At 33.6% G+C, this 13,655-nt stretch overlaps 1 protein-coding gene across 1 annotated transcript in view; it reads right to left on the reverse strand.

The window, feature by feature from the left end:
• The window catches only part of DNAH12 (dynein axonemal heavy chain 12), a 113,477-nt gene that overhangs the window by 22,275 nt on the left and 77,547 nt on the right, over nt 1-13,655 (reverse strand). Inside the window, exons 46-58 of the mRNA XM_081936986.1 lie at nt 12,618-12,751; nt 11,284-11,446; nt 10,832-10,912; nt 9,026-9,202; nt 8,680-8,811; nt 7,709-7,798; nt 6,620-6,760; nt 5,510-5,751; nt 4,882-5,029; nt 4,362-4,507; nt 3,179-3,393; nt 1,431-1,623; nt 639-831 (exon numbers count right to left, since the gene is read on the reverse strand). Of these exons, the coding sequence (XP_081793112.1) occupies nt 639-831; nt 1,431-1,623; nt 3,179-3,393; nt 4,362-4,507; nt 4,882-5,029; nt 5,510-5,751; nt 6,620-6,760; nt 7,709-7,798; nt 8,680-8,811; nt 9,026-9,202; nt 10,832-10,912; nt 11,284-11,446; nt 12,618-12,751 (2,055 nt within the window). The remainder of the gene's footprint in view (nt 1-638; nt 832-1,430; nt 1,624-3,178; nt 3,394-4,361; nt 4,508-4,881; nt 5,030-5,509; nt 5,752-6,619; nt 6,761-7,708; nt 7,799-8,679; nt 8,812-9,025; nt 9,203-10,831; nt 10,913-11,283; nt 11,447-12,617; nt 12,752-13,655) is intronic.

Genomic DNA, 13,655 nt, shown 5'->3' on the forward strand with positions numbered 1-13,655 from the left:
TTAAATAGAGATGGAAAACCACTTAGATGTTCTTTTCAGAAAAGCATTGCCCTGTTTCTACCAGCTCCCGACTCCTAAAACAATTCTTTTTAGTAAGTGCTTGTAATTGGGAAAGGGTGGAAGCAACAGGATGTTCAAAAGAAAATGTATTTTTCATCCTGCCATGCTTTTTTTCTTTCCATCATCCAGGTTAACAATGTGACAGCAAATTGCAAATTTTTAGAATGACAATTCCAATAATTTTTTCCACAAACACCCTCTTAGTTGAAATGCTGATATTAGCACTGAAGATTGAGTCCAGTTCAATAACTAGGGAGCCAAACTTTTGATTCATATTAAAATTTTTAAACACTGGCTTTCCTTGTGTGTTGAGTTTTATAAGTTCCTTATGTTTGATTCCAAGTTTAAGCATTGATGTTTTCCCCCTTACATATCTGATTCTTATCTGCCTGGACAAGTCATTGCATTTTTCTTGGCAAGTTTTTTCAGAAGTGGTTATCTCTGTCTCCTGACTAAGATTGCACACAGAATGCTGCTGTTATTACAGCATTGCTGTGCACCACTAGAGCTATGTTCAGCTTTGAGATCAACACATTAATCATATACAGCTATTATTTGCAAAATCTGAAGTTGCTTACCTGCTGCTTCTTTGTAATTTCATTAGACATTATTTTTGCTGAGTCCAAAATAGTAATTGCACTCTCATCTTCTAAAATATTACCTTCGGAAGACTGCAATGTTTCTAAAATTTTATTTTCTATATCTTTTAGTTGTTTCTTATTAGCAGCTGATTGAAGGATAAGAGCATTTCGTTCTTCCTCTAATTCTGGCCTAAAATGACAACCCCCCTTTTTTGTTAGTGGATTTTTTTGTGGTTCTTTTGTTCTTTTTATGTCAATGTTCTGTTGGCCACAATTATGTTTAAATATCTCTTTTAAAAATTTATACAATGTAAAATATTCTCTTTTGATCTTCATTACTGGATTAAATGATTCTATAAAACTATTAGTAGACTCATGCATGTTTTTTCATATCCTATTTAGTTCAATCAAGCTATCAAAGTTCGGATAGGCTCTATACTGGCAATTGCAAGAGACATGTTATCATAGCTTCAATACATTGAAGTCTGCTTCTTTCTGTAATTAAATCACCTTAGTATTCCAAATATAGAACATTGACAAAGATTTCTTCTATTACCTCTTACCTATTGCACAAGGAAGAATGCACGCTTCAGCCCACAAGTTAATATCCACTTCCCTTATTTTTTTAATTAAAAAATTTACATTTGGCCTCTACCTATTACTTGCATGTGCATATGTGCATGTATATACTTATATGTATGCATGCATGTTCAATAATTCTTCCTGAATTAGAATGATATTGACTTTTATTTATGAATTAAACCTCCTGAGGAAAATCAAAACACTTACCTTTCTTTGGCAACAACTATACCTAAAAGTTGATCTTCAAGTCCTTCTGGAGTAATCATGAAATTTAGCAAAGAAACTTTTGTTGCTAATTCAGGTAAATAATGTGGATTCCTTAATTTGGTGGTAATATAAAATTTGAAATCAAAAGAATATTCAATTATTGTTTCACCAAGTCGAATACAATCCATGCCCCCTAGTGTTAAAGAAAACAAAGTATTTGTTCTATACAGCAGTAGCCTTTAATTGGCAGCAAGTTTAGCATATGGTAGTTAAAGAGATTATAACTGCATTCATGTTCAATGATAGTTTGGGATACCCCTGGATTTATGTAACATTGGTTCCATTTCTCTCTTGCACAACTAGTTTTAAAATAGCATTTTAAAACAAAAGAAAAGAAAAGAATAGTAGTGAAGCCCCAAGGTTGCTAATTGAAATGTCCATGGAGATCCCAAATGTAGATAGATCTGTGCTTGGTCGGGTCAGCAAAATGCTACAAACTGAAAGTTAACAATACCTATATATTGTACTGTTTTTCCTTGTCCCCCTTGATTTTATTTCTTAAGCCTGCAAATCCCAAACTGTGGGCCATGGATCCTAGGGCATCACATTGCATAGTTTGGGAACTTCTAGAAGCTCTATGAATGAGGAAAATTTGGGAACCTCTACATTATGTTTATCATTTGCAACACTTACCCTGATATGCCTTTGTTTTTACATTTTGGTTAAATATGTCATCTTCTGCTTCGGTGATAATCTTATACCTGATGACAATCCCACTTCCATTCAGTTAATCCCTGATGGATCTTTGCCTTGTCTTACCTCCATCCAAATAAAATAAATCTTTGTACTTCTTTAGATTTGTCTTGCTAACACTATTGGTCCCTTCCTGGATTTAATCTAACAGTTTATAAATTGCCTTTATAAATCACACCATGGGAATATCTTTTCTGTAATCCCTGTTTGTTCAAATTTCAGAGGGCAAATGTTGGGGACCATTAAAGGTAGGAATTAGATTTATCAGAGATGTCTATTAATGTTGCTTTAACTCCAATTTCTTTTTTATTCACCCCTCATAAAACTCACCTTACTGCCTTTTGAATAATGTTGAAACATAGTATAGAAACCCACTGGTTTCATCTCTTTAGCTAGCATGCATACAATTTCTTTAAAAGTCTATGCCTACACAGAGAAGAGAAAATGTATCTTGAACTATTCTGAACTATTCTGATTGAACTGACAATGCTCTTCTGCCCATAATTTCATATCTTTTTAGTACAGATTTTTCTGTAACCTGATACAAAACCTGAACAAATGGAAGAAACAATAAAAGGAACAATAAAAGGAAGGGAGAAATTCTATAGAAGTCAGAATAAATACACCTGTCAAAATCCTACTTATAATGGATATTCTATCTTTCTTACAAGGAAACAAATTGTCTGCTTTTACTTTCCAACATACTTTGCCTGAATGTTGGCAAAGCGAAAACCAACAAAATAGTAATCAATATTATACATGCAACATGGCTGTTACTAAAACAACAGAAGGATAAGGTTCTTGGATTTAAATCTACAATGCATGCAAATTTAGTTATAAAATAAAAATGACGGTACTGAAAAACTGCATTACCTTCAATTGTTACTAGGCAGCAGTATATGAGGAATAAAAAGAAACACATTAAACAATGTAACAGACGATTCAAAAATAGTAAATATTGCCTTTGAATACTTAGCCTTTACTATATCTTGTACCTTGTTTAAAAGTTTGCCTAAGTAACAAAGGTTCCAAGGAAGGATCTATCTCTTCTCCAACATTTTCAAGCAGAAGAGGAGTTCCAAACTGAATGCAATTTTCTAGAGTTCTCATATAGTCTGAATCAGTAAATTTTATGACGCTCAATCTGTTCTCTTTCTCAGAATGTTTTATCCATTTATTTGCTTGACCTTGGGGATCAATCATTAGTGGCCTACAAAATAGCATCAAACCTATTAGCATAAAAGGATTAATTTTATGCATAAAATTATTAATAATTTTAATAATTTCAGTTTAACAATAAAAAAGAATTTAGTATTGTTTTTAAAAATGTTTAATAATAAACATTTGTGGGAGGAGATGATTTTGAAAATTGACAGAAAGGTGACAACAACAATCTATGTATTTCACAAAATAACGGATTCTGATATCACTGAATCAATTATCAAAGATTATACTTTATCCATTATTTATATTTAAATAATTAGTTTAGTATTTATACTTAAATAATATTAAATATTACAGTATACTTTCATTATAGTTAAATTATTTAGTACTGCAGATTTATTACCTCAGGCAATTATTTTTGGGGGATATGTAAACATTCCTTCAAGTCAGCCTTGATTCCTGGCAACTGCTTGAATGAGTGTCTCTGCAGTTTTCAAAAGTGGCTTGCCATTGCTTTCGATTCAGAGAAAATGACTAGTCCAAAGTTACCTAGCTGGCTTCATGCCTAAGAGAAGACTGGAACTAGTCTCCTGATTTTCATCTAGTGCCTTAACCACAACACCAAACTAGCTCTCATTTATCATTATCCTTCCGAGGTGGATAAAATGAGGACCCAAATTGTTGGGGAAAATATGCTGACTCTGAGCCACTTAGAGAGGGCTGTGAAGCATTGTAAAGTGGTATATAAGTCTAAGTGTTATTGCTACTGCTATTTTACACCCAAGAAAATGCTCTCTATCCTGAAGGAGTAGTTAAAATTGTAGGTACATAGGCATGTGTTTGCATGTAACTATGCATATATCTTTCTCTATCTCCTTCGATTGCCTTAAGGACAAATTGGTGAACATAAAATAATTAACAACCAACAATACATATAGAAAAGAGAAAAAAATATAACCTGAGGTTTAAACCTATCAATATGAATGCTTTAGTAGCCTAATGTTAGTTACCTACCAACGTCTGGAATTGTCAACAATCACACCATTATCTATGGAAAACTGATCTGTTGGAAGACCTGAAATATTCCAGGCTCTAATTTTTATTGGATCGCCAAGGGTCTTACTTAGAGAGAAGTTTTCAGAACATGGAATATTTTTCACCTGTAGGCACAGATAAAGCTTGTTTATTATTAAGCATGTGTATAAAGAGTATTAAAATAGGTCATGTTAATCTAATCTCATTTTTGAGTAAGAGTCAAGAGAAATCAAATAGGAAAGGTTAATAGGCAATACCAGGAAAATTTTCTATACTTAAAGCAAGATTTAGAAAAGCATTTCACTTTTAGACTTTTCTAACCTATTTTCAATGCAGATTTACCTATTATTTCCATTATGATATACAATATTAAAATCATAATGCATGTTAAAATTATTTCCATCATGCTAACAACAAAATATATATAGGATCTATTTTGACAGAGTCATTATTAGAAGACTATGTGTGTTCTAGAAATAAAGCAATAAACTAATACTACCTTACAGAGTTTGCTCCACTCTTTAGTACATTCTTGTCGAAATCCAGCAGTAAAAGCACCAAGGTAAGCTATCACCCCTGCTGATATCAGAACATCTCCTGTCAAATTATCATAAGTGTTCTGGAGGTCATCTGCAGCATGAGACCATCTAAGGGAGAAAAGGTGAGCAGATTAGTGACATATTGAATAGTTCATGAGGTTTATTTTTATTTCCTGTTATATCAGAGTTGTTAAAATTAATTATGTGTGTGGGAAAGAGCTATTAGGAAAAGGAGATGTTATATTTCCTTTGCATAAGGAATGTTATTATTTTATAGATTTTATATGTAAACCACTGAGAGTTTGTCTGGAGTACACAAACAATACAATTAGAGCTTAAAATAAACCTTTCATTATATAGATATTGTAAGACATGAAAATAGCCCCATGTAGCAGCCAAAAATCAATTTAAAACAATTTGTGAATAACTTGTAATGTTATCATTTTTTAGGTTGTAAAAAAGTTTTTAAAAAGTAGTAAATAGTATGCAAACTCTTTAATGCTGTTTACATTTAAATATCACTGAAAAGTGTGTATTTTCTTCCTTATAATGGTTTTGGTAAAATGAGTACAAAGTATTTTCTCTGACCTTGATTTTTCTCCACCAAGTCCTCCAATCAGCTTTTCTGCTCTTTCCAGCTTTTTAGCGCACAGATCCACTTGGAATTCTAGGCGGGCTTTTTCTTCAGTTTTCTCATTGAAGGTTTCTTGCAATGATTCCAAACGATCTTCAACAGCTTTAAGTTCAGCTCTCTTCTGATTTAATAATGCCATGGTATGTGCTAATGACTGCTGGGCTTCTGCTAAGCGGGCTTTCTTAGGAGCAACCACCTATTTAATAAATTTAATATAGATTGTTATATTCCATAATGATTATGATTTTAAAAACAAAAACAGACGTTTTAAAATGATCAAATATGACAATATGCAGAGAATTGGACTAGAATATCTCCAAGGTTCCTTCCAGCTCTATTCTGATTAATATGAAGTACTTCCTTCTAGATCAGGGATGTGAAACTTGCGGCTCATGGGCCGGATGCGCCCTACGCTGGCTATGCCCATGCCTGGTTTAGCGAAGGGGGGAAAAGTTGTGATACATCACATGACGCCTGGCCGACACGAGTTTGATACCCCTGTTCTAGATCTTTTCTTATTTGCAGTGTAGAACTATTTTCTAACATGGTATGATCTACTCTTCAGATAGATTGCTGCAGAAGACTATTCTCATTAAGAAACTATCATGAGATTTCTTACTGCCAGTGGCGGATTAAGGCTCACTGGTGCCCTAAGCACTGACAAATCTTGATGACCCCCTCCTTTGTACATACTGTACAGATTTTCATTGGTCTTTTCTTTCTTTCTCAACTTTGTGGTGCCCTAAGCATGTGCTTAGTCTGCTTAATGGTTAATACACCACTGTATACTGCTGATTCATACACAGAGAGTTTTACAGGGATCTTCACTTTTGCAGTGTTACTGGACTATGGCTAAAATGATTGGCAGAATTATAAACTAGATTTCTATACTATATCTATTATGCTAAACTAATGTAATAATTATAGTGTGATATACTGAATTTCCATATTTAAAAGCAGTTTATCTCCGAAATTTGTTTTTGCCCTGCAAGAGGATCTCAAAAGGATCTGACTAGGATAAATCATATTTTCAACATAAAAAGAAAAAAAAAACATAATAATACCTTTGCTACACGGTCATAAACCTCCATTGCCATAATCCATTTACATAACCCTTCTGCTGCGGAAGATGCTTTAGCCACTTTGGGAGGATCAAATTCAGGATTAGTTAGATATTCTGAACGAATCTTCTGCATCACTGATACCTACATGAAACATACATTACATACATCTGAAATACAGGATTCTGCAGTAATAATTCTCTAAATGATTTGGCTATTATTAGACATGCATTACTGAGTAGCTTTTATTATCAAGCTGTAATTTGCTCCCCCTGCTGGTGATCTTTGCCCTGGGCACCTTTATGACAGATCTCCTGGTTTGTTCAGCTGACAGGAAAACATTTAGAGATCACTCTCAATGTGGGAAAGGGCTTGGACTGAGGCTTTAAGGAGATGGCAAGTTCTGACAGATGCCAGATGGCTCTGGTTTGGCATAAGATAATTTGCACAAATGTGTTCAGTAGGAGACTATCAACTTCTGGACAGTGGTTTTTTTCTATTCTGAAGTAGTGCTAAACCCATGCTCAAAAGAAGCCTAACAATCTGCTAATATTATCTAGTATCAACAGATCATTCAGAAAGATCCAGCTTCATTTTCTCCCCCAACTGTAATGTATGTTGGAAACAATGCCCAAGAATTGAAAGGAAGGGAGAGGCCAACATCAGCCTAAAGTGGCTAATAGATACTGGGCTAATCCATCCCTCTGAATCATCTGTTATTCCAGAGACTAAATGGTCAGTGAAGACCATTTCAATGCAGCCACATTTTTTTACAGCTTGCTGCCTTGCTTAAATGAGAACACATTACTTAAATGGTAGAACATGTAGCAATGACTTTAAGCTGTCTCAGATATGAACCAGGCATGATCATGAGCATCTGGTGGGGAAAAAAAGTGGCTGGGGCTTGTTTATGTCCTAGCTAGAAGGAAATAAGAAAGGGCTTACAATTATTATTCTCACATGTATGATATGTGAATATCTTTCTTCCATTAAGAGATGCTGGCTTTTAAAGGCTAGACAAGAGATAAGAGTCTATTATGTTTGCTGTAACTGAATCACAATTTATTATTTTAAAAATATACAAAGACTTACTGGAATGTTATCTTTGTCATATTCTCTCAAATCTTTAAGGAAATTCATTTCACCTAAAAGTTTTTTGCTAGGTCCCCAGTAGTCTAAAATCTAAAAGAAAGTTACAGAATTATGTTAAATGGTTTTTTTTTAAAGGTAATGAGAAAGTGGGAAAATGCAGCGGGTTTCCTAAGGAATGTATAGTTTGAAGGACATCCAATAAAAGAATGCAGAAAATAATTGTATGGAATAATAAACATGTCATTGACTATATATAGCAAGGACTGTGAATTTGCCCTTCAGGCTCAAAGATAAAAAGCTTCTTTAGAGTTCACATGGATACACAGCTAACACCTGTTGGCAATTCCTTAAAGCAAACATAACTTTCTTAGGGCCCTGTGGCAGCTGTGTGTTTCTAGGAACCAACAGAGCTGCTTTAAGGATTGCTGAGAGACACTATATAAGATGCCCTTTATCTTTAAATCCGAAGCTTTACACAACCCTATCCTCTGCACACTATATGTGTGAAAATAATCTATTTTACATTTTTGAAAAATGCTGCGCTTCCTCATTATAATCCCCCCCTACAATCTATTAACAGATGAAATCAAGTGGTAGTTTTATTTCTAATAGTGAAGTAAAAATAGATGGTAAAGGAAAAATCCACATTTTAGTGACAAAAAAATCGAATTAAAAAATTGAAAAATTCAATAGTCTGTTAAATAAATTAACTCCACTTCCATGTTCATAGACATTCTTCCTATCAATATTTTACTAAAATGTATTATGGAACCAATAATCCAATTTACTGTTTCTCTGCACTTTCTCATTTCATGATGAAAACTCATAATTTTAATGGAGATTAAGTACTGATGAAGAAGCAGCTTTACCATGCCTACAGTTTTATCTTATTTAACTCTAGGTATATGTTTCCTGTTTATTAAAGTAGATTTTGTCACTGGAAACATTTTGCTTTCCTTCAATTACTTTACCTTGCCCCCAATTCCAGAAGGATCAGCAACTTTTTCTGGTTTTATATCCTTCATGACACAAATGGCAGCCATAACCAGTTTAACTCCAGAAGGTGGATTCTTCATTGATTTTACAATTGTAATATCTGCAGGCTAAAATGTTATATATTGTCAAATTGTAGTTTCCAAAATGTCACATATTTAAATAGATCTGTTCTTATTGGAAAAGATCAAGGATTAAACTTTGATCTTTTGGATGGAATAAGTGATGGAATCCTCCTTCCATCAAACAATGAGCAAGAGAATGCTATTCCAACCAAGTCTCTATTTAAATTTCTTTCATAAGCTCTTGCTGTCTTTAACTTGCCTTCAGAGTGTCAAGTGCCGCCAATGCTGCCTCTAGTGCTGGAATTGCTTCGGCAAGATCACTTTCACATTCATTTTTCAGTGCCTGCGCTTCCGTGGCCTTTTCTGTAGCAAGCTCCTCATCTACTTTTACAGTTTTGCTTTTTGCTTCAACCTCAGCAGATTCCTTCTCAATGATCTAGAAAATAAAGGTGAAGTAACAAGCAACTATCATGGAACAGGTGCACAATCCATTAGATTCATGCATACACTTAGTAAGACAAAATAACTGCTTTGAACATCTAAGTTTATAATTGGAGCCATATAAAAAGTATTTTTTTAAAAAAGTTAAGCTCTGCATAAAATTAATTATTGCCACTAGAATTATTGTTTGTGACTTCTTGTATTGATGTTTTTAAAAGCATACTTCTGTCAAATATATGAGCATCTATGTCAACTGTCTCATTCAGTCATCTAGGAAAGAAAGTCTCCTGGCCATTTGTTTTTGCCAAGAGTATACTTTATTGAAACTTAGATGGCTACACAAGTAGCTTAAGATGAATCTGAGGTTTTTCCTTGCAAACAATACAAAGTAACTTTTCTTCTTCCCTCCCCACCCAGCCATGCCCTGGTTATCTGCAAATGTCCAATTAGGTGCTTGTATATTGTTTAGGAAACAGGTGCTTAGTTGACCTTGGCTGGCTTAAGCTTCTCACAAGCTCAGTTAGGCTTCCATCCTTACAGTCCCTCTCCAACTCCTCCTCCCCTTGCTAATGTCTGGCTGTCAGCTCATGAAGCTTGGACAGAAGAGATGCAACCAAGACAATATATTAGGAAAGTACAGATTTTTATTAGAGGTAGTCCTTGACTTACCACTGATTGCTTAGCAACCACTTGACGTTACAAAAAACCTTTCAAAAGCTGTTTACAACCCATAATACATCCCAAGGGCACATGATCAGATTTTGATACTTAGCAACTATGTCACCTTTACCGACATTTGCAGCATCCTGTGGTCACATAATACAATTTGTGTTATTTTTTTTTGCCAGTTTCTGGCATTTACGTCTGGTTTCCAGGGAAAAAAACTCATTGGGGAAAATTGATTTGTTTAACAATCACAGTATTTGCTTAATAATCACTACAAAAAATGTTAAAAAAATAGATCCAATCACGTGATGCTTTGACATGATTTATGACCTATAATTCTGGATTAAATTTCAGTTGTAAATTGAGGACTACTCATAATTCCACTTTCACTGGGACAAGCTCTCTCTGTGTGTGTGTGTGTACATATTTGTGTTTGTGTGTAAGTGTGATTTTAAAAAAAAGTTTTAAAAGATAGATTCCACTTGAGAAAAATCACTACTATCAACTACTTGACAATGAATAGCTCTCATGGCAATTGGGACAGCTAACATTGCAAAAACCTGAGAGGAGAAAAACCAAGAGATTACTTGTTAACTAATAATTACTATAATTCTTAATAGTTTTGAAACTGAACTGAAGCATTAGAGGTTGTAGTTTGCCATCTGACGTTTATTTAACAGCAAGGTAAGCTAATCACTATCATTTACACTATAGTTTGCCTAGCATAGTACAGCAAAGCAAAATCTATATTTTTGTAACTGACCATCACAAAATGATATTAGAAAGATGAACATTTACCAACATTTCAGTATGAATAGTTTACCGTACAAGTCATAAAAAATACCAATTTTCTCACACAAAACTATAAAATCACCATATCATTAAAATACTACAATTAGTATGATCATTTAATTGTATACTACAATAATCACATTATCCTAACCATCATAAATTTTACCTTCATCATGGCTGCATTATCCACTTTTGCTTGCTCCAATTTTGGTTGCAAATCAACAAGTTCTTTCTTCATTTCACCAACCTGAAACCAGAAGTACTTGTGCATGAATTGTTTAATATTCAAAAAATAGAAAGAAAAAATAAAACATTTATTATGTACTATTGGGATTATGATCTAAGTTCATTAATTTTGGAGAAACCCCTCAGAACTAATGATATTTATTTATGGGTAGACATGCTAGAAGTTTCTAGCCTGCCTTACAAATCAAATCATATAGAAATGTGCTAATATTTCTTGAAATAAATGCATGTAATTGGTGATAACTTGTTATTTAAAAACAAAACAAATAGCACTAGAAACAATCCAATTAAAACAAAAGAAAAAGATGGTTGCGATTTGAAATTACGAAACTATTCTCACAAGGCAAATGTGTACTTTTATTGTTGATTCACCTGAGATTCAGCAAAAGCTAATTTGTCTAATCCATTAGTATATCTTTTTTTTGCCTTCATGATAGTATCACGATTCTGTGACAAAAGAAGTTGGAAGGAACCAATAAGTTCAAGGTAGGAAGTAGGTGTAACGTAGTTATGTCGTCCTAATTCGTTCAAAAATCTGTATCAGTAAAAAATAATGCATTAATTATAACAAGGATTCAAAGAAAAAGCTCTATTTTGTTTCATAATAAATATGTACTCTTGTTCTTTTCTCTCTATTTAAGTAGCAGAATAAGCAAGACATTTAAATTAGGAAATTATAATTGGCTATTGTAATAAAACTAGTGACCCCTAAAGCATTTGATAAAGTGACTCCACACTGAAAGGCTTGAACATGTGTAATTCAGCTTTTGCTTCTCATATAATCCCATTTATATACAATAAAAGAAGAACAACAATCCAAGAAGAGATCCAGATGTTCTTGCTTTAACCATTCTCTCTACAGTGAAAGCATGCCAAAGCCAGAGTTTATTTTAGAAGGTAATACATAAACAGTATGTAATCTAAGCTGATTACATTTATTTCATTTGGAATTTTGCAAAGGGGATTGTTACCTTCTTTCACAAACACATACATACATCACATTTCTCTTTCCCCAATATATTCCCTTTTATATCGAGAGATTAATCTTCACTCATTTTCTAAGGGAATTTTTCAATCTCATCTTCCCAATGCACAATGCCTCTTGCATTTGCCTCTTGCATTTCTGTGCTGGCACATGGTTTGCTAAATTCTATGGTTCTAGGCTTTAAGCAAGAAGATGCAATATATTTCCTTCCTATTTTCCTATAGCCAAGGTAAATGGAGAAATTCTGGATAGAAGAATCAAGGGCTTCCCAGCTGGAAAAGTAAGATATTCAATGGTAGCCTATTGTAAGTTATCTTTTACTGGGCACTCTTAGAAGAACTTCCTTTAGAGGCCAGGGAAATTTTAAATAATCTCTCCTCCCAACTTCTAGCTTCTCCATATTGTGAAAACATTTTAAAATATACAGTGTGTGTGTGTGAGTGTGTGAGTGAGATCCCATTCATGAATTTTTCTTATCCATAATAGCTATGTGTGGAGATAAATTTATTTATTGCAACTTATTTATTTTGATAAAAATTTAAACACGCTGTACAGTAAGGTAATTCAAAGCAGGTAGAAAAGGACATTACAGCTTTATTTCTCAGAATATGTGTTAATCTATTTATTAAATATTAGTGGTTTTTAGCAATAATGTTTTATATCCTGGGATTCTTTTCTTTTCCATTTATCTTAGGAGCATAAATATATACAGAAAGCTAACCTTTCAGAAAGTGATAACACAGATGTATGGAAATATTTACAGATGGGAACAACTTCTTTGCGTTCATTTTCTGTGAGCTCAAGCTTTTCCAAGAATTTGACAGCCACACGTTCAAGAGCATCTTCAGGCCACGGCTATAAGCATAAGGATATAAAGTTTTCTTACAATGTGTCTTCTTATACAGGTAATCCTCAATTTACAACAGTTCATTTAGTGCCTGTTCAAAGTTATAATGACACTTTCATACTTACAACCTTTGTAGCATCCCCATAATCATGTGATCAAAATTTAGATGTTTGGCAAGTGGTTCATACTTATGACTGTTTCTGTGTCCCAGAAGTCATGTGATCACCTTTTGCAAACTTCTGACCAGCAAAGTCAATGGGGAAGTTAGATTCACTTAACAACCAAATTACTAACTTACCAACTGGAGTGTTCACTTAACAACTGTGGCAAGAAAGGTTGTAAAGTGATTTAATGTATGTCTCGCTCAACAACAGAAATTTTGGATTCAATTATGGTCATAAGTTAAGAACTACCCATACATTGTATTTGTTACTCCAGTCCACTAACAAACAGTTCATCATGAAATTTGTTAATTGCAGACCAGCAAAGAAATACAATACAATACAATAGTATTGTATTGTATTGTATTTCTTTGCTGGTCTAAAATAAAAAATAGGAAAAAGATTCACATTACTTCATTTCACAGACATTCCTTTTCCTTGCATTACACAAAAGATCTTAACCAATATAATGACAATCTAAACAAACGGGGGGGGGGGGTTAATTTTTTTTATTAACAGATGAATTTTCTTCTTACATATTCATTTCATTTTATTTATTTTATTAAATGTGCATTTCTTTGTATTATTTATTAGCAATCAACCTCAGGCACTACAAGCACTACATGCAGGAGGTTTTGGAACCCATAAAATATTTCCATACTGATACCAATATGCTAAATTATCTAGCCACATTTGTAGTAGTAAGTAGTTCAGAGTGGGATTCCCCAATCCCATCTTCTACATAGAATAT

Source organism: Natrix helvetica (genome assembly GCF_964273705.1).
Source record: "Natrix helvetica genome assembly, chromosome: 1".
NCBI lineage: Eukaryota > Metazoa > Chordata > Lepidosauria > Squamata > Natricidae > Natrix > Natrix helvetica.